A 23,903-nucleotide genomic window follows, 5' to 3' on the forward strand; every position below is an offset into this window, starting at 1 on the left:
AAAAGGCTGGCAGATTGATTAAATAATTATTCTTTGATGTTTTATTTTGAAAAGCTTTAGTTGAAAAGTAAAGTGTACCTGTTCATTCATTTGAAATGCAATTGAATACAGGTCCACAAGTCATTTTGCTTTCAGTGATGAGGCATGATTCACTTGACTACATCTACGTAGTTCCTGTAGCAGCTTTGCTAGACTAGTCTAGCCCACAAACTTACATGGTTCCTACTAGAATAAACCAGAAGCAGAATTTTACCAAAAAGTGGGAGAGACATTGTGACCTACTGCTTTATCAAACAACCGTCCAACACGCATTCCCTCAACACACACTCATTGTCACTTGAAGAACAAGCTTTTTTTAAGGTAGAGAAAATGATTCATTTCATTATGGTGATTGACAAATTATATTCTATATTGGTTTTCAAATATAGTAAATTACAGAATGTGATATTGTTATGTTCAGTTTCAGTGTTGTTTTTTTAACATACTTGGTGGAACTAGTTTACAGAATAAAAGACTAACCCACTGGGCAAATATTTCAATTTTACATCTATTCATTTAAATGACGTGGAAACAATGTTGATTTAACCAGTGTGCTCAGTGGGAATGCCCTTTTGTTACACAATCTCAAAATACATATTTTTTCAATCCAAAGTTATTTAAAATAGTTCATTCTTATCATTTATTGCTTTGTATTTTTGATCTTCTAAAATCAGGTTCTCTTAGTGGGCATAACCATGGATGAGTCAGACAAATTGAAACATGTAAGGTCACTTGGAAATAAAAAAAATGTTATATCAGGTTAAGATGTCATCAAACCAGTTAACCGGTTATGACCATGGCGTTGGTGTGTAAAATTAGCATAGGTTGTTTTTCAAATGGAAAGTGAACTAGAAAGTTACTTTGATATGTCCATACAATTGGCATAGAAATGATATACAACTCAAAATGATAAACTTGGAATACAATCGGGGTAATAGCTTACAGTACAACAAATAACAGCAGAATAAGACACACTACATGAAAGATACTGTTCCGGACCAAATAAGTTTAAACAATTTAAACAATGCTACCTTATATAATGTTACTTACCCTACATTGTTCATCTCATATGCATACGTTGATACTGTACTCTATATCATCGACTGCATCCTTATGTAATACATGTATCACTAGCCACTTTAACTATGCCACTTGGTTTACATACTTATCTCATATGTATATACTGTACTCGATATCATCTACTGTATCTTGCCTATGCTGCTCTGTACCATCACTCATTCATATATCCTTATGTACATATTCTTTATCCCCTTACACTGTGTATAAGACAGTAGTTTTTTTTTGGAATTGTTAGTTAGATTACTTGCTCGTTATTACTGCATTGTCGGAACTAGAAGCACAAGCATTTCGCTACACTCGCATTAACATCTGCTAACCATGTGTATGTGACAAATAAATTTGATTTTGAAGTTAAAGTTGTAATGATGCTGGCACAAAACTGTTGAGGGCTCTATTTGTTATTGATGCTGGCACAAAACTGTCGAGGGCTCTATTTGTCAGGTAAAATCACCTGTTGATGGTGTTGATGCAAATACTATGTACTGTAGGCTACTCATTGTCGAGGGGGTGTGGACCAACCATTTAACTGCTCCCTCTTGTATTATATACATAGTCTCTGACAGCTTTCAACGATAACAAAAAATGATTAGAAATCATTAGAGAATAAACTATGCTCCAAGTTCACATTCTGAATGTGGAGTTAGGTCTAAATAACTATGATAAAAGTAGACTCATACTTTGATAAACTTCCTGCCTGCATCAGACAACCAGGTGAAGAGGAAACATAAATATCAGCCACACCTTTTACCTAACCTGCCTGTCTCCGAGAGTAGCTCGGCACAAGGCGTTTTGCTGCGTCACTCAGTCACTCACTGATCTCTACACCTGGATGTATACGTAGACAGTGTGATACAATACTTCATCTTCTCCTGGCATTGTGGATACCAAGGTAAGTTTGAGAACTTGGCTCGGAGGAGGAACTATTCATTATAATAAAAGTAGTGACAATGTTTGACTGGTTATGTATAACTGTTACTATAAATAAGAGCATTGTGAGTAATCATAAAAATCGTACGGAATCTTGTACTTCACATTGATAAACTAATTCTTATGTTAATTTGTCATTTTATTTTAGTAATTGTTGATTAAAGACAACTTTGCCATATTATGATATAGTTTAATAGGTGACCAGAGATCTTTTTGTGATAAGACTAAGGAATAGGCATGAGTCCTAGTTAATGATTGGTAGAATTTGACTTTGATATGAGTTCTAACATGGTTGTATGGTTTGGTCTTGTCCAAGGCGTTGTTGGTCATCGTTTGAGACATATTGCTGAACGTGCACTTGGCGTATTCACAGGGTAGCACAAGTGTACTTTGTTCAAAAAGAGGGGTGATGTTATAAAATATGTTTTAAAAAAACCTGGAAAATACACTTCTAGAACACTCCAGCAAGAGCCGCACGTTAGGGAGGGGGTAATGTCACGTCTACTCCTGCTCCTCTTCTCTGGCGCTCGTTGTCACCAGTTTACACATTACTACGCACACCTGTCACCATCATTACACACACCTGTGCCTCAAATCAAATTTTCTTTGTCACATACACATGGTTAGCAGATGTACAGTGGGGCAAAAAAGTATTTAGTCAGCCACCAATTGTGCAAGTTCTCACACTTAAAAAGATGAGGCCTGTAATTTTCATCATAGGTACACATTAACTATGACAGACAAAATGAGAAAAAATAAATCCAGAAAATCACATTGTAGGATTTTTTATGAATTTATTTGCAAATTATGGTGGAAAATAAGTATTTGGTCAATAACAAAAGTTTCTCAATACTTTGTTATATACCCTTTGTTGGCAATTACAGAGGTCAAACGTTTTCTGTAAGTCTTCACAAGGTTTTCACACACTGTTGCTGGTATTTTGGCCCATTCCTCCATTCAGATCTCCTCTAGAGAAGTGATGTTTGTTTTGGGGCTGTTGCTGGGCAACATGGACTTTCAACTCCCTCCAAAGATTTTCTATGGGGTTGAGATCTGGAGACTGGCTAGGCCACTCCAGGACCTTGAAATGCTTCTTACAAAGCCACTCCTTCGTTGCCCGGGCGGTGTTTGGGATCATTGTCATGCTGAAAGACCCAGCCACGTTTCATCTTCAATGCCCTTGCTGATGGAAGGAGGTTTTCACTCAAACTCACGATATATGGCCCCATTCATTCCTTCCTTTACACGGATCAGTCGTCCTGGTCCCTTTGCAGAAAAACAGCCCCAAAGCATGATGTTTCCACCCCCATGCTTCACAGTAGGTATGGTGTTCTTTGGATGCAACTCAGCATTCTTTGTCCTCCAAACACGACGAGTTGAGTTTTTACCAAAAAGGTCTATTTTGGTTTCATCTGACCATATGACATTCTCTCAATCTTCTTCTGGATCATCCAAATGCTCTCTAGCAAACTTCAGACGGGCCTGGACATGTACTGGCTTAAGCAGGGGGACATGTCTGGCACTGCAGGATTTTAGTTCCTGGCGGCTTAGTGTGTTACTGATGGTAGGCTTTGTTACTTTGGTCCCCGCTCTCTGTAGGCCATTCACTAGGTCCCCCGTGTGGTTCTGGGATTTTTGTTCACCGTTCTTGTGATCATTTTGACCCCACGGGGTGAGATCTTGCGTGGAGCCCCAGATTGAGGGAGATTATCAGTGGTCTTGTAGGTCTTCCATTTCCTAATAATTGCTCCCACAGTTGATTTCTTCAAACCAAGCTGCTTACCTATTGCAGATTCAGTCTTCCCAGCCTGGTGCAGGTCTACAATTTTGTTTCTGGGGTCCTTTGACAGCTCTTTGGTCTTGGCCATGGTGGAGTTTGGAGTGTGACTGTTTGAGGTTGTGGACAGGTGTCTTTTATTCTGATAACAAGTTCAAACAGGTGCCATTAATACAGGTAACGAGTGGAGGACAGAGGAGCCTCTTAAAGAAGAAGTTACAGGTCTGTGAGAGCCAGAAATCTTGCTTGTTTGTAAGTGACCAAATACTTATTTTCCACCATAATTTGCAAATAAATTCATTAAAAATCCTACAATGTGATATTCTGTATTTTTTTCTCATTTTGTCTGTCATAGTTGAAGTGTACCTATGATGAAAATTACAGGCCTCATCTTTTTAAGTGGGAGAACTTGCAAAATTGGTGGCTGACCAAATACTTTTTTGCCCCACTGTAAATGCGAGTGTAGTGAAATGTTTGTGCTTCTATTTCCGACCATGCAGTAATATCTAACAAGTAATCTAACAATTTCACAACAACTACCTTATACACACACACACACACACACACACGGAGATGATCGTGGACTTCAGGAAACAGCAGAGGGAGCAGCCCCCTATCCACATCGACGGGACAGTAGTGGAGAAGGTGGAAAGTTAAGTTCCTCGGCGTACACATCACGGACAAACTGAAATGGTCCACCCACACAGACAGCGTGGTTCTGCGCCGCCTCAACCTCAGGAGGATGAAGAAATTTGGCTTGTCACCAAAAACACAAACTTTTATAGATGCACAATTGAGCGCATTCTGTCGGGCTGTATCACCGCCTGGTACGGCAACTGCTCCGCCCACAACCGTAAGGTTCTCCAGAGGGTAGTGAGGTCTGCACAACACATAACCGGGGACAAACTACCTGCCCTCCAGGACACCTACACCACCCGATGTCACAGGAAGGCCATAAAGGTCATCAAGGACAACAACCACCCGGGCCACTGCCTGTTCACCCCGCTATCATCCAGAAGGCGAGGTCAGTACAGGTGTATCAAAGCGGGGACCAAGAGACTAAAAAACAGCTTCTGTCTCAAGGCCATCAGACTGTTTAACAGCAATCACTAACATGGAGTGACTGCTGCCAACATACTGACTCATCTCTAGCCACATTAATCCACTGCTCAAAAAAATAAAGGGAACACTAAAATAACACATCCTAGATCTGAATGAATGAAATATTGTTATTAAATACTTTTTTTTGCATAGTTGAATGTGCTGACAACAAAATCACACAAAAATGATCAATGGAAATAAAATTCATCAACCCATGAAGGTCTGGATTTGGAGTCACACTCAAAATTAAAGTGGAAAACCACACTACAGGCTGATCCAACTTTGATGTAATGTCCTTAAAACAAGTCAAAATGAGGCTCAGTAGTGTGTGTGGCCTCCACGTGCCTGTATGACCTCCCTACAACACCTGGGCATGCCCCTGATGAGGTGGCGGATGGTCTCCTGAGGGATCTCCTCCCAGACCTTGACTAAAACATCCGCCAACTCCTGGACAGTCTGTGGTGCAACGTGGCGTTGGTGGATGGAGCGAGACATGATGTCCCAGATGTACTCAATTGGATTCAGGTCTGGGGAACGGGCGGGCCAGTCCATAGCATCAATGCCTTCCTCTTGCAGGAACTGCTGACACACTCCAGCCACATTAGGTCTAGCATTGTCTTGCATTAGGAGGAACCCAGGGCCAACCACACCAGCATATGGTCTCACAAGGGGTCTGAGGATCTCATCTCCGTACCTAATGGCAGTCAGGCTACCTCTGGCGAGCACATGGAGGGCTGTGCGGCCACCCAAAGAAATGCCACCCCACACCATGACTGACCCACCACCAAAACGGTCATGCTGGAGGATGTTGAAAGCAGCAGAACGTTCTCCACGGCGTCTCCAGACTGTCACGTGCTCAGTGTGAACCTGCTTTGATCTGTGAAGAGCACAGGGCGCCAGTGGCGAATTTGCCAATCTTGGTGTTCTCTGGCAAATGAAAATCGTCCTGCATGGTGTTGGGCTGTAAGCACAACCCCCACCTGTGGACGTCGGGCCCTCATACCACCCTCATGGAGTCTGTTTCTGACCGTTTGAGCAGACACATGCACATTTGTGGCCTGCTGGAGGTAATTTTGCAGGGCTCTGGCAGTGCTCCTCCTGCTCCTCCTTGCACAAAGGTGGAGGTAGCAGTCCTGCTGCTGGGTTGTTGCCCTCCTACGGCCTCCTACACATCTCCTGATGTAGTGGCCTGTCTCCTGGTAGCGCCTCCATGCTCTGGACACTACGCTGACAGACACAGCAAACCTTCTTGCCACAGCTCGCATTGATGTGCCATCCTGGATGAGCTGCACTACCTGAGCCACTTGTGTGCGTTGTAGACTCCGTCTCATGCTACCACTAGAGGGAAAGCACCGCCAGCATTCAAAAGTGACCAAAACATCAGCCAGGAAGCATAGGAACTGAGAAGTGGTCTGTGGTCCCCACCTGCAGAACCACTCCTTTATTGGGGGTGTCTTGCTAACTGCCTATAATTTCCACCTGTTGTCTATTCCATTTGCACGACAGAATGTGAAATTTATTGTCAATCAGTGTTGCTTCCTAAGTGGACAGTTTGATTTCACACAATTGTGATTGACTTGGAGTTACATTGTGTTGTTTAAGTGTTCCCTTTATTTTTTTGAGCAGTGTAATTAAAAATTGGATGTAATAAATGTATCACTAGCCACTTTAAACAATGCCACTTTATATAATGCTTACATGCCATACATTACTCATCTCATACAGAGGGGAGAACAAGTATTTGATACACTGCCGATTTTGCAGATTTTCCTACTTACAAAGCATGTAGAGGTCTGTCATTTTTATCATAGGTACACTTCAACTGTGAGAGACGGAATCTAAAACAAAAATCCAGAAAATCATATGATTATTATTTTTTTTAATCAAGAGAAGGTCATAAGTCTCTATGTAAACAGACTGGGGAGTGACATCAAGAGAAGTAAGGTCATAGCAAAGATGAAACGGGAGAGAGGTGACATACTATTCTGGCAGGAAACGCACTTATCCACACCTGAACACGAGAAACTCACTTATCCACACCTGAACACGAGAAACTCACTTATCCACACCTGAACACAAGAAACTCACTTATCCACACCTGAACACGAGAAACTCACTTATCCACACCTGAACACGAGAAACTCACTTATCCACACCTGAACACGAGAAACTCACTTATCCACACCTGAACACGAGAAACTCACTTATCCACACCTGAACACGAGAAACTCACTTATCCACACCTGAACACGAGAAACTCACTTATCCACACCTGAACACGAGAAACTCACTTATCCACACCTGAACACGAGAAACTCAAGAAAATGGGATTTAGGAACACTTTTGTTTCTTCTTACAAAATGGGTAGAAGGAGAGTTGCAATCTTGCTCCCAAATTCAGTTAATTTTGAGTTTGTCAGAAATAAAAGACAAGGAGGGTAGATTTATACTTGTTAAATGTAAACTGGATAACAAGGAAGTTAAATTATTTAATGTATACGCACCCCCAGGGAGTGAAGGGAAGGTGTTTGATTTAATTGCCACAGAAACCACTGACACTCTTATCTGTGGAGGGGATTTGAACACAATTCTAAACTCAAAATTAGACAGCACAAATCAAAAATAGGAAAATGAGTCTAGTTGCTAAAAAGATCAATGGGATACTGCAGGATCTAGGACTGCTCGATGTATGGCGTGACACCCACAGGACCGTTAAGGAATATACTTTTTACTCAGCCCGCCACACTGAATACTCCAGGTTAGACTACTTTTTACTCAGCCCGCCACACTGAATACTCCAGGTTAGACTACTTTTTACTCAGCCCGCCACACTGGATACTCCAGGTTAGACTACTTTTTTATGTACAGTGCAGATAGACACAGGCTAAAGGATTGTAGGATTGGGCAGAGCGACTTATCAGATCATAATGGAGTTTCCCTTACTCTACACCTTGATAGCAAACCAAGAAATACTAAATGGAGACTTAATACAAGCAGACTGAATGATCCAGCATTCAAGGAATCAATAAAGACAGAATTGAACATCTATCTGGAGAATAATGATAACGGGGAAGTATCTCCTGCTATATTGTGGGATGCAGCTAAGGCGGTTATTAGAGGAAAGATCTTAGCCACATCAGCTCTCAAGAAAAAGATTAAACACACAGAAACGGCTGAAATTACAGGAAACCCTAAGAAACTTAGAACGATCTAATAGTCAATACAAAGACCCTCTTATATTACGAGAGATTCAAAGGTTAAAACAGGAAATTGACCAGATTTATAGAGAACAAGTAGAGAAAAAGCTTAGGTTCCTGAAACAACGATTTTATGAAGCAGGCTCAAAGGCAACCAAATTACCTGCATGGAGACTCAGGAAACAACAAGCACAGAATACCATTTTCAAAATAAAAGACCCCAAAACAAAGAAGATCACATGCAAGTTAGATGAAATACAGAATGCATTTGAATCATATTACACAAATCTGTACAAGCAACCAGAGAAGGCAGGTGCACAGACAATAAAGCACTTTTTGAACTCACTTGATCTCCCCTCAATAGGGACAGAGCAAAATGATAGACTAACTTTAGAAATATCCACTGAAGAAATTAATAAAGCAATATCTCAACAAAAAGTCAATAAGTCTCCAGGCACTGATGGCTTCCTTTCAGAATGGTTCAAGACCTTCAGAGAACAACTAACACCTCTACTTAAGGACTGTTTTAACTGGACTCTGAGGGGGGTCTCCCACCATCATGGAGAGAGGCCATCTTATCTGTAATCCCAAAAGAGGTTAAAGATGAGAAGGAATGCAGTTCATATAGACCTATCGCAATTCTTAACACAGATAAAGAACTATATGCATCAATAATAGCCAAAAGAATGGAGAACATCATTCCAGAATTGATTGATGGAGATCAAACTGGTTTCATACATAATAGGCAGACACAGGACAATATAAGGAGAACACTACATGCCATGGACCACATTACTCAGAATAAGACAAGTGCAATATTAATCAGTCCAGATGCAGAAAAAGCATTTGATTCAGTGGGATGGGATTATCTGTTCCAAGTTATGGAAAGATTTGGTTTCAACAAAGAAGTGATACAGTGCATCAAAACACTGTATTCATGTCCGACCGCTAGAATAAAGATAAATGGACATTTGACACGAACGATAAAATTAGAGCGAAGGACAAGACAAGGCTGTAGTCTTTCACCTACACTCTTCTCCTTGTACCTCCAACCATTAGCTCAGGCAATAAGACAGGACCCAACCTTAGAGGGAATAACAATAAAATTAGAGCGAAGGGCAAGACAAGGCTGTAATCTATCACCCACACTCTTCTCCTTGTACCTAGAACCATTAGCACAGGCAATAAGACAGGACCCAACTTTAGAGGGAATAACAATAAGAGGCAGTGAACATAAGATATGCATGTATGCTGATGATGTTCTGTTATTCCTTAAAGACCCAGGCTCAAGTGGACCTAGAGTGATTGGATGTTTTACAAACATTTGGAACATATTCAGGCTGTGTGCTTAACGTACACAAGACCTACTATATAATTATACCCCACAGGAAGAGCTGAAGAGTAGGTATAACTTCCACTGGACCTCTTCAGCCACTGAATATCTTGGTGTATATCTACCAAAAGATACACCCAAACTTCATTGCATGAATTACGATCACATCAACAAGAAAATATATGATGACCTAGACAGGTGGAATTCACTTCCCTTAGATCTTAGTAGTAGAATTGAAACAATCAAAATTCACATCCTGCAAAGGTTACTGTATTTGTTCCAATCACTGCCCATAGAAATCCCGCCTAAACAGTTTAGGGAATGGGATAAACGGATATCAGGGTTTATCTGGAACAGTAAGAGACCAAGAATTATATATACAACATTACAATTACCAAACAACTGTGGGGGTATGGCCTTACCAAACTTAAAATATTATTATGTGTCAGCCCAATTGAGACCTCTGCTGTGTTGGTGCAATTCAGAATACAAATCCAAAATGGAAAGACATGGAGACTACTTTGACAGAGATACCCATACAGACAGTTTTGGGAAATAAAGACATGGTAAAAGAAATACACAATAGACAAAATCAGTGGATTCATTTCTCTCTGAAGACATGGTTTAGGGTAGTTAAGCTAAATCAATTAGACAGAGAGATCAAACTGCTGAGTTGGCCCACATACGACCCCAGCTTCATCCCTGCAACTCAGGACAGCAGGTTTAAACAATGGACGCAGAAAGGCATCACATCATTCAGTACAATTATAAGGGATGGGGACCTAGATAACTTCCAGGACTTAAGTCAAAAACATGGCTTGGATATACAAGATTTGTATAGATACCTACAAGTTTGACACTGTTTCTTAAGGGAGATAAAAGTGACTGACCCTCGAGCACCTCCAAAATTAATCCAAGTTTTCACTAACGCATACAACTTGGAGAGTAACAAAAAACAATTTCAAATCTCTACTTGGGTATTCAATCCTCAAAGAAACATTCTACAAACTACATTAAAAATAAATGGGAGGAGGAACTTAACATTGAAATAACTGATGAAACATGGTTGAACATATTAGAGACTCAACAAAGCTCCACCAACTCAAGGTCATGGAGAGAATTCTGTTGGAAGAATGTTATACATAACACCTAAACTGAAATCAAAACAGACTGGCTCACTACACCGTTGGAGAGAATGTGGTCTATTGAGGGTGGACCACTCTCATATCTTTTGGACTTGCCCCGCAATCGAAACTTACTGGCGAGAAATAATAGGATTTGACATAGAACAAACATGAATTTCTTTGTACTTGGCTGAAATACCTGATAACTTACACAATAGAGAAAAGTACCTCTTGAAGGTCCTACTGGCAGCCAGTAAAAAGGCTATCACAGTGACACAATGGATAGACGTTGTAGAAGAAATACCCCACATGGAGCCTAAGACCTTTGCTTTAAGAACTCAACAGGAGAGAGGTCAATAATACTGGGAAAATGGGTTTCGTACTTGGAAAAGGTCTAAATCAAAGATGTCAATGTAACTAATATGATGACATGATGGTGAAGGTATGACGTGTACTGTAACTGCCAGATCTTTTTTGTTGTTCTTTTAGTTTACTTTATTTTAACATTCTTTGTGTTCCTACAATAAAAACAAAGTATAAAAATAAAAAAAGCACTTCATGATGGCGGAAGTGAGTGCGACGGGGCGATAGTCATTTAGCTCAGTTACCTTAGCTTTCTTGGGAACAGGAACAATGGTGGCCCCCTTGAAGCATGTGGGAACAACAGACTGGGATAAGAATTGATAGAATATGTCCGTAAACCTACCAGCCAGCTGGTCTGCGCATGCTCCGAAGACGCGGCTAGGGGTGCCGTCTGGGCCGGCAGCCTTGCGAGGGTTAACACGTTTAAATGTTTTACTCACGTTGGCTGCAGTGAAGGAGAGCCCGCAGGTTTTGGTAGCGGGCCGTGTCGGTGGCACTGTATTGTCCTCAAAGCGAGCAAAAAAGTTGTTTAGTTTGTCGGTGAGCAAGACATCGTGGTCCGCGAGGGGGCTGGTTTTCTTTTTGACGTCCGTGATTGACTGTAGACCCTGCCACATACCTCTCGTGTCTGAGCCGTCGAATTGCAACTCTACTTTGTCTCTATACTGACGCTTAGCTTGTTCGATTGCCTTGGGGAGGGAATAACACTGTTTGTATTCGGTCATGTTTCTGGTCGCCTTGCCCTGATTGAAAGCAGTGGTTCGCGCTTTCAGTTTTGCACAAATGCTGCCATCAAGCCACGGTTTCTGGTTGGGGAAGGTTTAATAGTGGCTGTGGGTACAGATCACCGATGCACTTGCTAATATACTCACTCACCGAATGAGTGTATTCATCAATGTTATTGTGCGACGCTATTCGGAACATATCCCAGTCCACGTGATCGACGCAATCTTGAAGCGTGGAATCCGATTGGTCGAACCAGCATTGAACAGACCTGAGCACAGGCGTTTCCTGTTTTAGTTTCTGTCTATAGGTTGGGAGCAACAAAATGGAGTCGTGGTCAGATTTCCCAAAAGGAGGGCGGGGGCTTTGTATGCGTCACAGAAGTTAGAACAACAATGATCCAGGGTTTTGCCAGCCCAGGTTGCGCATTCGATATGCTGATAAAATTTAAGGAGCCTTGTTTTCAGATTAGCCTTGTTAAAATACCCAGCTACAATAAATGCAGCCTCAGGATATGTGGTTTCCAGTTTACAGAGTCCAATGAAGTTCTTTCAGGGCCGTCGATGTGTCTGCTTGGGGGCGATATACACAACTGTGATTATAAATCGAAGAGATTTCTCTTGGTAGATAATGCGGTCGGCATTTGATTGTAAGGAATTCTAGGTCAGGTGAACAAAAGGACTTGAGTTCCTGTATGTTGTTATGATCACACCACATATCATGAATCATAAGGCATGAGACTCGCCTGGACTCCATCACCTTCCTTGATTACCTCCCCTATATCGGTCACTCCCTTTGGTGCTTTCCTCAGGTGTTATTGACTGTTTCATGTTTGTACGCTTTTCAGGTTTCTTGTTTTGTACTATGGTCTATTTATTATTACCTTTGCACTCCCTGTACTTGGCTCTTGACACCACAACTTCATTGGAGTTCACCTGTGGTAAATTCAATTGATTGGACATGATTTGGAAAGGTACACCTCTGTCTATATAAAGGTCCCACAGTTGACAGTGCATGTCAGAGCAAAAACCTAGCCATGAGGTTGAAGGAATTGTCCGTAGAGCTCTGAGACAGGATTGTGTCAAGGCACATATCTGGGGAAGGGAACCAAAACATTTCTGCAGCATTGAAGGTCCCCAAGAACACAGTAGCCTTCATCATTCTTAAATTGAAAATGTTTGGAACCACCAAGAATTTTCCTGGAGCTGGTCACCCGGCCAAACTGAACAAATCGGGGGAGAAGGGCCTTGGCCAGGGAGGTGACCATGAACCTGGGAAATTAGTTTTGATATACATAGTTTAGTGTGAGGACAGACGCTGGGAGACGAGAAGCAAGCACAGGGAGTGAAGATTTAATGATAAACGGACAAGAAAAAAAACAAGAACAGCGTCTGGACAAGGAACAAAACAACATTAATGCAGACACAGGGAAGAAACTGGGGAAGTGACAGATATAGGGGAGGCAATCAATAAGGTAATAGAGTCCAGGTGAGTCCCATGAAGCGCTGATGCACGTAACAGGTTTGCGTAATGATGGGTCGCCTGGCGCCCTTGAGCGTCAGAGAGGGGGAGCGGAGGCAGGCGTGACAGTTTAGACTGAAAGGGAATGACCTGCAGTGATTGAGGGGCGGGGGAAATGACGTCCTCTTAAAACTGCTTATAACAAATGATTTGTCACATTGAGATTCTAATATAAATTCTATATAATACATTCAAATTTTATCTAACTTCTTTTTCAGCTATAACCAGTCACTGCCATTATTATAGAGTATTTCACATCCATAAATACTTTTCTAGTTGTTGTTGATATTCTAGAGTGGTTTTGATTGGTCTCTTTTCTCTTTCAAAGGGTCAAGGTATGTCCACTCCGGCTTCCAAGGGGGTTCTACGGCCTGTTCTGATTGGCTGTTTTTTTATGGTGGGCTTCGTGGGAATATTCTTAATTTACTACAAACCCCCGATCAAGTTCCTTTCATGCCCTACTGACCAGGCATCCCACGAGGGGAAGGCTGGTTGTTCTCCTTGCCCTCAAGTAAGTATGGCAGGGAACCACACAGGGCAAAAAACACACCATGCACAGACAGCCATTCAGGCCGATGATGACGGAGACACAGACACTATCATTTTGATCTGGATGTGGCCATTTGGTCAGGCCTTTGACATAGACTCTTGTGTCTACTTTAACATCAAAGGCTGTCACCTAACAGTGGATAAAAACCTTTACAGCAAGGCGCACGGTGTCATATTCCACCATAGAGACATCCATGGAGACCTGAAGAACATGCCCCAAGAGCAACGTCCATGGTTCCAGAAATGGGTTTGGTGGAATGCAGAATCACCGGCTAACACAAACAGGATCCCTGGTGTTGACCACTTGTTCAATTTGACTGCGAGTTATCGACTGGATTCTGATATCAAGGTTCCATATGGGTCGCTTGTTGAGGTAACCAGTGAGGATAAAATCTTTGAGCTGCCCAAGAAGGACAAATTAGTCTGCTGGGTAGTGAGCAACTGGAACCCAAACTACAAGAGGGTACAGGTGTTCAACGAGCTCAGTAGGCATGTCAAAATAGAGGCCTATGGGAGACATTTTAGTAGATACCTTGAAAACGAAGACTACTCAAAGACGCTGTCCAGCTGTAAATTCTACCTGGCATTTGAAAACTCCATCTACAAAGACTATGCTACAGAGAAGCTGTTCAATGCTATGAAGTTGGGAGCAGTGCCCGTTGTTCTAGGTCCATCCAGGGATAACTACGAGCAATTTATCCCAAGGGACTCTTTCATCCATGTGGATGACTTCTCCTCTGTAGAGGAGCTGGCAAAGTATCTTCTCTTTCTCGACCAGAAAAAAGAAGAATACATGAGGTACTTCACCTGGCGAAATAACTTTAAAGTTCAACAATGGTGGTTTGGACTTGAGCACGCCTGTCGCTCATGTGATTACATTCAAAGAAATAAAGGATACAAAACTTTTCATAATCTAAATACATGGTTTTGGGGCTAAGTGACCCATTTGTAGTGGTCAACAATGTGGCTGTGTGAAGAGTATTGTATGCTGGACAACCAGGTGTGGAATAGTTTAGGGTCGTTCCACCAATTTGGTACCCTTTTGAGAAGTGTAACGGTAAAAAACTGAGCAGGTTTTTTTTCTTCACCACAAAACACTAGAACATTTCCAAGAAGAGTAGAACCAGTTCACATGCTTTTACACTATGATTTGACTATTAAATGTTCAAAGCTTCTTTTAAGAAAAATATTTAAATCAGGAATAGTTTTTCCCCATATTAAAACCGAAGTTCAGTTCACGTAACAAGGTAGAGCTTAAAATTAGGGATAAATTAAATCACTAATCACAAATGTAACTCTTCATATTCAATGCAACAAAATAACTAAGGCTTTAAAATGATGGGGAAAACTTGGAGAAATGTTGGGGTTAAGCGGGTTCAAATCTTCCTAGAAATCAGAGTGCATGGAGGGACATGTCAAAACGCTACATTTTCGCACTTTAAGTCTTTATTCATATAAAAAAAACTGTTATTGAATTCTCCATGTGGTCTATATTAAAGGGCACCTCATTTAATATAACAGGGTTTTAAAATCCAATACTGGTGCACAATTTCTACTTAAAATATTGAAGGGATGGACAAGACACTCTTTCTTGAAACAAAACAACCCTTTAGAATATTAGGAGCTCTAGTAGCTGTTGCACATGCAACAGCCACTCTTTCTGGGTGCACACAAACCATACAATACACAGAGAAAAGAGGGGGGGGGGAAAACGGGTAAAATGACTTGTTACCTAATAATGTAAAACATTGCCCACATTAACATCATGTAATGTAAAATGTTACCCACATTATCATGTAATGTAAAATATTACCCATATTAACATCATGTAATGTACAAATGGTGTGCATGAATCACTGTTTTTCTTTCTTTTAGAGATTTGAAATTGATGTGAGAACCCAATGAATTTTAAATATTGTTAAAGATGTGGATATTTGTATTATTTATGTTGACCACCTCACAGCAGCCACACCATTTCCACCTGCTTGATCAGTTCAGAATATGCACTCATTTACTCCACTGCCCAAATCAGAGATTTGACCCACAGAAAAACTACAATGGCCCAAACAGAGCAAACCCTTTGCATATATTTGTTTTTGCATTGTTTACCTACCTGCACAAAACAAAAGGAAACCATACAACCTTACTGCACAGACAGAAAGATAAATTGGTTGTGTCCTTATTGAGCCTTTGAGTATGCTTTGAAAGGGGGAGGGGGAAAGTACAGTTGTGAGGAATTATCCACACGGACTCCCTCGACACAATGAAAAGAGTTGTAAGACCTTCAAGTTATGTCATTTTCTGAATACTGTCTGATTATTAAAAACCAAGGTCTGGAATGAATGTGCATTGAGTATTGTAGAATACTTGTAAAAACATTTACATTTTACTGAGTTACAGTGCATATAAGGAAATAAGTCAATTTGAAAAAAAGTCCCTAATCTATGGATTTCATATGACTGGGAATACAGATACCGTAAAAAAGAAAAAAAGTAGGGGCATGGATCAGAAAACCACTCAGTATCTGGTGTGACCACCATTTGCCTCATGCAGCACGACACATCTACTTCGCATAGAGTTGATCAGGCTGTTGATTGTGGAATGTTGTCCCACTCCTTCAATGGCTTCGCGAAGTTGCTGGATATTGGCGAGAACTGGAACACGTTGATCCAGAGCATCCCAAACATGCTCAATGGGTGACATGTCTGAGTATGTAGGCCATGGAAGAACTGAGACATTTTCAGCTTCCAGGAATTGTGTGCAGATCCTTGCAAACATGAGCTGATGGGGGCGGATGAATGGCAAGACAATGGGCCTCAGGATCTCATCACAGTATCTCTGTGCATTCAAATTGCCATTGATAAAATGTAACTGTTTGTTGTCTGTAGCTTATGCCTGCCCACAACATAACCTCACCGCCACCATGGGACACTCTGTTCACAACGTTGACAAACTTTTTGGGATCTTTTATTTCAGCTCATGAAACATGTGACCAACACTTTACATGTTGCATTTATATTTTTGTAAACAAACAATTTAATCATTTTTAGAATAAGGCGGTAACGTTAAAAAAATGTGGGAAAAGTCAAGGGGTCCGAATAATTTCCGAATGCACTGTAGATCATTGTCATTGAATCTGCTTCATGCCTGTACGCTATTCGTGTTTCTTGTTATGTTCTATTTATTATTACATTTGCACTCCCTATAGTTGCTTCCCGACTCCCAGCATACACATTACACCACAACTTCATTGGAGTTCACCTGTGGTAAATTCAATTGATTGGACATGATTTGGAAAGGTACACCTCCGTCTATATAAGGTTCCACAGTTGACAGTGCATGTCAGCGCAAAAACCAAGCCATGAGGTTGAAGGAATTGTCCGTAGAGCTCCGAGACAGGATTGTGTTGAGGCACAGATCTGGGGAAGGGAACCAAAACATTTCTGCAGCATTGAAGGTCCCTAAGAACACAGTGGCCTCCATCATCATTCTTAAATTGAAAATGTTTGGAACCACCACGACTTTTCCTGGAGCTGGCCTCCGGGCCAAACTGAACAATCGGGGGAGAAGGGCCTTGGTCAGGGAGGTGACCAATAACCTGATGGTCACTCTGACAGAGCTCTATAGTTCCTCTGTGGAAATGGGAGAACCTTCCAGAAGGACAACCATCTCTGCAGCACTCTACCAATCAGGCCATTATGGTAGAGTGGCCAGATGGAAGCCTTATGACTTAACTTCGTAGGGCTGATATCCCGTTAACTGGATTGATATGACAGCCAGTGAAAGTGTAAAGCACCAAATTCAAACAGAAATCTCATAATTAAAATTCCTCAAACATACATGTATCTTATACCATTTTTAAAAGGTAATCTTGTTGTTAATCCCACCAAAGTGTCCAATTTCAAATAGGCTTTACAGCGAAAGCACCACAAACAATTATGTTAGGTCACCGCCAAGTCACAGAAAAATTCAGCCATTTTTCCAGCCAAAGAGAGGAGTCACAAAAAGCACAAATAGACATAAAATTAATCAATAACCTTTGATGATCTTCATCGGATGACACTCATAGGACTAAATGTTACACAATACATGTATGTTTTGTTCGATAAAGTGCATATTTATATCAAGAAATCTCAGTAAACATGGCGCGTTGTTCACTCATTCCAAAAACATCCAGTGATATTGCAGAGAGCCACATCAGTTCACAGAAATACTCATAACATTTTCATGAAAATACAAGTGTTAGACATGGAAATATAGATATACTTCTTAATGCAAGCAACCGCTGTGTCAGACTTCAAAAAAGCTTTACGGAAAAAGCAAACCATGCAATCTGAAAACGGCGCTCAGAAAACAAATAGATATATCCGCCATGTTGGAGTCAACAGAAATAACATAAATATTCACTTACCTTTGATGATCTTCATCAGAATGCACTCCCAGGAATCCCAATGTTTGATTTGTTCGATAATGTCCATCATTTATGTCCAAATTGCTACTTGTGTTAGTGCGTTTGGTAAACAAATCCAAAGTCACAAAGCACGTTCACTAGGAGCAGATGAAATGTCAAAAAGTTCCGTTACTGTCTGTAGAAACATGTCAAACGATGTACGGAATCAATCTTTAGGATGTTTTTAACATAAAACTTCAATAATATTCCAACTGGAGAATTTCTTTGTCTTCAGAAAAGCAAAGGAGCGCGAGCTACCGCTCATGTGAAATGCGCATGACCAGCGCGTGACTGCTGGCAGACCTCTTAGTCAAACAGCTCTCATTCTCTCCCACTTCATAGTAGTATCATCAAACAAGTTTCTAAAGACGGTTGACATCCAGTGGAAGCCTTGGGAAGTGCAACATAACCAATATCCCACTATGTATTCAATAGGGTTGACAATAGGTTTGTCCCGATATATATATTTACACCTTTCTTCGCATGTCTTTTATATATTTTATTTTCCAAAAACTCAACTTCAAAACACTCTCCTGCAACCCACCTCACCAATTTAAAAAAAGTATTATTTACCTTTCTGAAATATACAATAGAAGCTAGCCAGAAGCTAACCAGAAGCTAGCCAGTTTACTGGCTAACGTTAGTATTCAGCTAACCACAGTTTGTGGTCATCAGCTATCCTTTAGCTCAAAAATCTATCTCCAATTTTGTACAACGCGACTCAGATCAGAACATACCGGACCTATTTTTCTCTCCATATCCACGGATTTCAACCGCAAGCTCTGGACATTTACACCTGGATCTCGCAGCTAGCTAGCTGCTATCCGTGTAACTGGCTTACGTCGTTCCCGGAGCAAACATCAATTATTCCGGCGCTAGCCAGCTGAAGAGTTCATTCAGCCACTCCTGGGCTACAATCACCTATCCGGACCAGTTTTACTGCCGATGCGGAGCCCCACCGGGCCTTCAGGACTGGACTACCGACGTTATCTGCCCGAGGGAGTTATTCAACTGGCCCATCCATCGCGACGTTACCTAAACGCCCATCTGCGGCCCGCTAATCGTTAGCTATCTGAATAGATCTATCGGACAATTTTTCTTGGGTCACTACAACTATTTTGCCAATTGGATTGATCCTCTCTACCACACGGAACCACACTAATCTACCGACGGAAACACACGAGGTGGCTAAAAACAGACCATCCTATGCTAGCTTGCTACCTATGGCCCGGCTAGCTGTCTGAATCACCGTGACCCCAACCAACCTCACAACTCACTAGACCCTTATGATCACGCGACTAAACATGCCTCTCCTTAATGTCAATATGCCTTGTCCATTGCTGTTCTGGTTAGTGTTTGGCTTATTTCACTGTAGAGCCTCTAGCCCTATTCATTATACCTTATTCAACCTTTCAGTTCCACCACCCACACATGCGATGACATCACCTGGTTTCAATGATGTTTCTAGAGACAATCTCTCTCTCTCTCATCATCACTCAATTCCTAGGTTAACCTCCAATGTATTCACATCCTACCATACCTTTGTCTGTACAGTATACCTTGAAGCTATTTTATCACCCCCAGAAACCTCATTTTACTCTGTTCCGGACGTTCTATACAACCAATTCCCATAGCTTTTAGCCGTACCCTTATCCTACTCCTCTTGTGATGTAGGGGTGAATCCAGGCCCTGCAGTGCCTAGCGCCACTCCTATTCCCCAGGCGCTCTCTTTTGATGACTTCTGTAACCGTAAAAGCCTTGGTTTCATGCATGTTAACATTAGAAGCCTCCTCCCTAAGTTGGTTTTATTCACTGCTTTAGCACACTGCCAACCCGGATGTTCTAACCATGTCTGAATCCTGGCTTAGGAAGACCACCAGAAATTCTGAAATCTTCATCCCTAACTACAATATTTTCAGACAAGATAGAACGGCCAAAGGGGGCGGTGTTGCAATCTACTGCAGAGATAGCCTGCAGAGTTCTGTCCTACTATCCAGGTCTGTACCCAAACAATTTGATCTTCTACTTTTAAAAATCCATCTCTAAAAACGTCTCACCATTGCAGCCTGCAAAAAACCACCCTCCTCCCCCAGCTGTGCTCTGGACACCATATGTGAACTGATTGCCCACCATCTATCTTCAGAGATCGTGCTGCTAGGCGACCTAAACTGGAACATGCTTAACACCCCAGCCATCCTACAGTCTAAACTTGATGCCCTCAAACTCACACAAATTATCAATGAACCTACCAGGTACCCTCATAGATATAATCCTAACCAACTTGCCCTCTAAATACACCTTTGCTGTTTTCAACCAAGATCTCAGCTATCACACCCGTAATGGCTCAGCGGTCAAACGACCTCCACTCATCACTATCAAACACTCCCTGAAACACTTCAGCGAGCAGGCCTTTCTAATCGACCTGGCTAGGGTATTCTGGAAGGATATTGACCTCATCCCGTCAGAGGATGCCTGGTTATTTGATTTCTTAAATGCCTTCCTCACCATCTTAAATAAGCATGCCCCATTCAAGAAATGTAGAACCAGCAGGTGTTTCCCAAACCTGGTACTCCAGTACCCCCAGCAGTACACATTTTCTTTGGAGCCCTGGACAAACACCTCATTCAACTCATTGAGGGATTGATGATTAGTTGAATCAGGTGTGTTTGTCCAGGGTTACTATAAAAATGTGTACTGTTGGGGGTACTGGAGGACCAGGGTCAGGAATAACCGACTTAAAACACAAGGCCAAATCTATATCCATTGGAGTTGCTTACCAAGGAGACAGTGAATGTTCAAGGTTTGACTTAAATCTACTTGAACATCTATGGCAAGCCCTGAATATGGTTGTCTAGCAATGATCAACAACCAATTTGACAGAGCTTGAAGAATTTGAAAATAATAAAGGGCAAAAGTTGCACAATCCAGGTGTGGAAAGCTCTTAAGCTTTGTTCAAAACGCAGGTCTTAATGCTTTAATCTGTTTTGGAATACTCACTGTCCAAACAGCAAGTTACAAGTGACTAAATCAGGTGTGTGTTCAGACTGCAGTCATTTCCTGATAAGGCTATGCTAGTTGTGACAGGTGTGTGTGTGAGAGAGAAGTAGTGTAGGCTGAGTGGTGGTGGTGCTTCCTTTCACTCAGAAGTTAGGTAGCAAGCTAAAGTGACAATGCCTGCCATGGACGTTAGTTGATTTGAATGTATAAAATCTTAGTGGAAGAACACTGAAAGCCTCAAAGGATAAGAAACAACTTGTCAAACTGTCACCTGAGTAGCTAACAAGCAACAAGATGTGGAATAACAGTCTAAAAAGTATTTAAGTCACATGGCCAGGAATCCAATTTGTATCTGACTTCAAACCACCTACGAAGGCTGTTCAGACTGCAGGCAAAATAAGATTCAAATCAGAAAGGCAAATAGGATTTGGGTCACTTCAAACTGCCAATGTGAACACAGCTTAGAGACCTACTCAGAAAGTCACAGCTGTAGTCGCTGCCAAAGGTGCTTCTACTAAATATTGACTCAGGGATGTGAATACTTGTTACGTAGACCTCTAGGAAGAGGGAAAGCAACACCCTGCTACATCTCATATAAATGCAAGTACAGATGAAAGGCAGAGAATTTACCATTTACTGGGAATTTATTTATTCCTTCACACAGTAAATTTGGGGAAAAAGGGCTGAACAGAACCAAAGCAAAGAAAGTAAATGTCAAACAAAGCCTCCTCTCCTACCTTACCTGCCTACCCACTACTTACCTAACCTTTTAGCACCACCTGGTGCGCTAACCAAAATACAGGGGGTGGTCCACCCAGGTCTTACCTAGTGTGTATAGACAGTAAAGACTACGGGTTATGTATGCCCGCAGGCCTCTTACCTAAGCACTCCCTAGGTGCCTTCCCCTTCCCCCCGGGAACAAATGAAACAGAATAACACAAACGTAAGTAAACAATTTCAATAATCAAAACCACTGCATCCCAATGGCACACATACCTCAGAATCAGCAATTACACAAGACTTAACAAAAACCTGTCTCTGAGCAACAACCAAGATAGGACATCAAATCAGCTCTCTGCAACAACCAACGTAGGACATACCAAATTTCTCTTAACAACAACCAACACAGGAAACACAAATCATCTCTCTCCTGAGTAACAGAACACTGGCTTATATAGCTGGAGAAGGAGTCTGTAATGGGATATAGCTGTATCCTCTGACGAGAGGGCGGGGTCAGCCCCAATTAGCAATGGGGCCGACCAATTAGCTGCTTGGGGGAATTTCAGGAAGCCATCCTGATACACACACATACAAACAAAACCACAACACAGAAAGTAGGGAATGTAACATTATGTAAATGAGATATTTCTGTATTTATTTTTTTTTTTAAATCTATTTGTCATTATCGGGTATTTTCCATAGATTATTGAGGGAAGAAAATATATTTAATCAATTATGAATTTAGTCTGTAACACTATATTTGTAAAAATATATATTTATAAGTCAAGGGGTACGAATACTTTCTGAAGACACTGGGCCCTTTCCAAAGTTACTCCCGGACAGTGCCAACCACACCCACTTTACCAAAACACAACCCCCACACCAACATAGAGCGTTAGACTAGTAACCGAAAGGTTGCAAGTTCAAATCCCCGAGCTGACAAGGTACAAATCTGTCGTTCTGCCCCTGAACAGGCAGTTAACCCACTGTTCCAAGGCCGTCATTGAAAATAAGAATTTGTTCTTAACTGACTTGCCTAGTTAAATAAAGGTAAAATAAAATAGGGATAACAACAGACCACTAACTTACTACCCTGAGACGAGGCTGAGTATAGCCCACAAAGATCTCTCCCATCTGAGGGGCCTGAGTACAGGAAGGATGGGAGAGCTCAAGCAAGCCAGTGACTCAGCCACTGTAATAGGGTCAGAGGAAGAGAATCCCAGTGGAGAGAGGGGAGCCAGCCCAGCAAGGGTGGTTCGTCACTTCAGTGCCTTGCTGTTCACCTTCACACCCCTGGTGTGACCAAACCTAACTGTTGAATGTTCTGTGTTTACACACTGTTTGCATAGTTGTTTCATTATTTGGACAGAATATACTATGATTACAAATCATTGTTTGCCCAGATATCTGCTGATTACAATCATTCTGTTATTGTTTCAGGGTAATAAACTGACAATACAAGAGCAATGGTAAATTGCACTGAACAGGGTTTGAGAATGACGGATGGAAAAGAGGAACTCTGTTACCATTTTTATTTTTTTTATTTTACCTTTATTTAACCAGGTAGGCAAGTTGAGAACAAGTTCTCATTTACAATTGCGACCTGGCCAAGATAAAGCAAAGCAGTTCGACAGATACAACGACACAGAGTTACACATGGAGTAAAACAAACATACAGTCAATAATACAGTATAAACAAGTCTATATACAATGTGAGCAAATGAGGTGAGAAGGGAGGTAAAGGCAAAAAAGGCCATGGTGGCAAAGTAAATACAATATAGCAAGTAAAACACTGGAACGGTAGTTTTGCAATGGAAGAATGTGCAAAGTAGAAATAAAAATAATGGGGTGCAAAGGAGCAAAATAAATAAATAAATAAAAATTAAATACAGTTGGGAAAGAGGTAGTTGTTTGGGCTAAATTATAGGTGGGCTATGTACAGGTGCAGTAATCTGTAATAATAATAATAATAATAATAATAAGTAATAAACCATAGTGTTCTT

The 23,903-nt window shown here is 41.3% G+C and overlaps 1 protein-coding gene across 1 annotated transcript; it reads left to right on the forward strand.

Annotated features, from left to right (window-relative positions):
* The first annotated feature begins 1,726 nt into the window (after nucleotides 1-1,726).
* Nucleotides 1,727-16,080, forward strand: LOC112237397 (4-galactosyl-N-acetylglucosaminide 3-alpha-L-fucosyltransferase 9). Its single transcript, XM_042317440.1, has 2 exons — nucleotides 1,727-2,008; nucleotides 13,513-16,080. Exon 2 carries the CDS (start codon nucleotides 13,522-13,524, stop codon nucleotides 14,668-14,670), a length of 1,149 nt encoding a protein of 382 aa, XP_042173374.1. The 5' UTR covers nucleotides 1,727-2,008; nucleotides 13,513-13,521; the 3' UTR covers nucleotides 14,671-16,080.
* Nucleotides 16,081-23,903: the final 7,823 nt, after the last annotated feature.

This window comes from Oncorhynchus tshawytscha, unplaced genomic scaffold (assembly GCF_018296145.1).
Source record: "Oncorhynchus tshawytscha isolate Ot180627B unplaced genomic scaffold, Otsh_v2.0 Un_contig_135_pilon_pilon, whole genome shotgun sequence".
Lineage (NCBI taxonomy): Eukaryota > Metazoa > Chordata > Actinopteri > Salmoniformes > Salmonidae > Oncorhynchus > Oncorhynchus tshawytscha.

What these genes read in the sequence shown, in the direction of transcription:
- LOC112237397 (XM_042317440.1), top strand. Translation starts at nt 13,522, where the DNA reads ATGTCCACTCCGGCTTCCAAGGGGGTTCTACGGCCTGTTCTGATTGGC.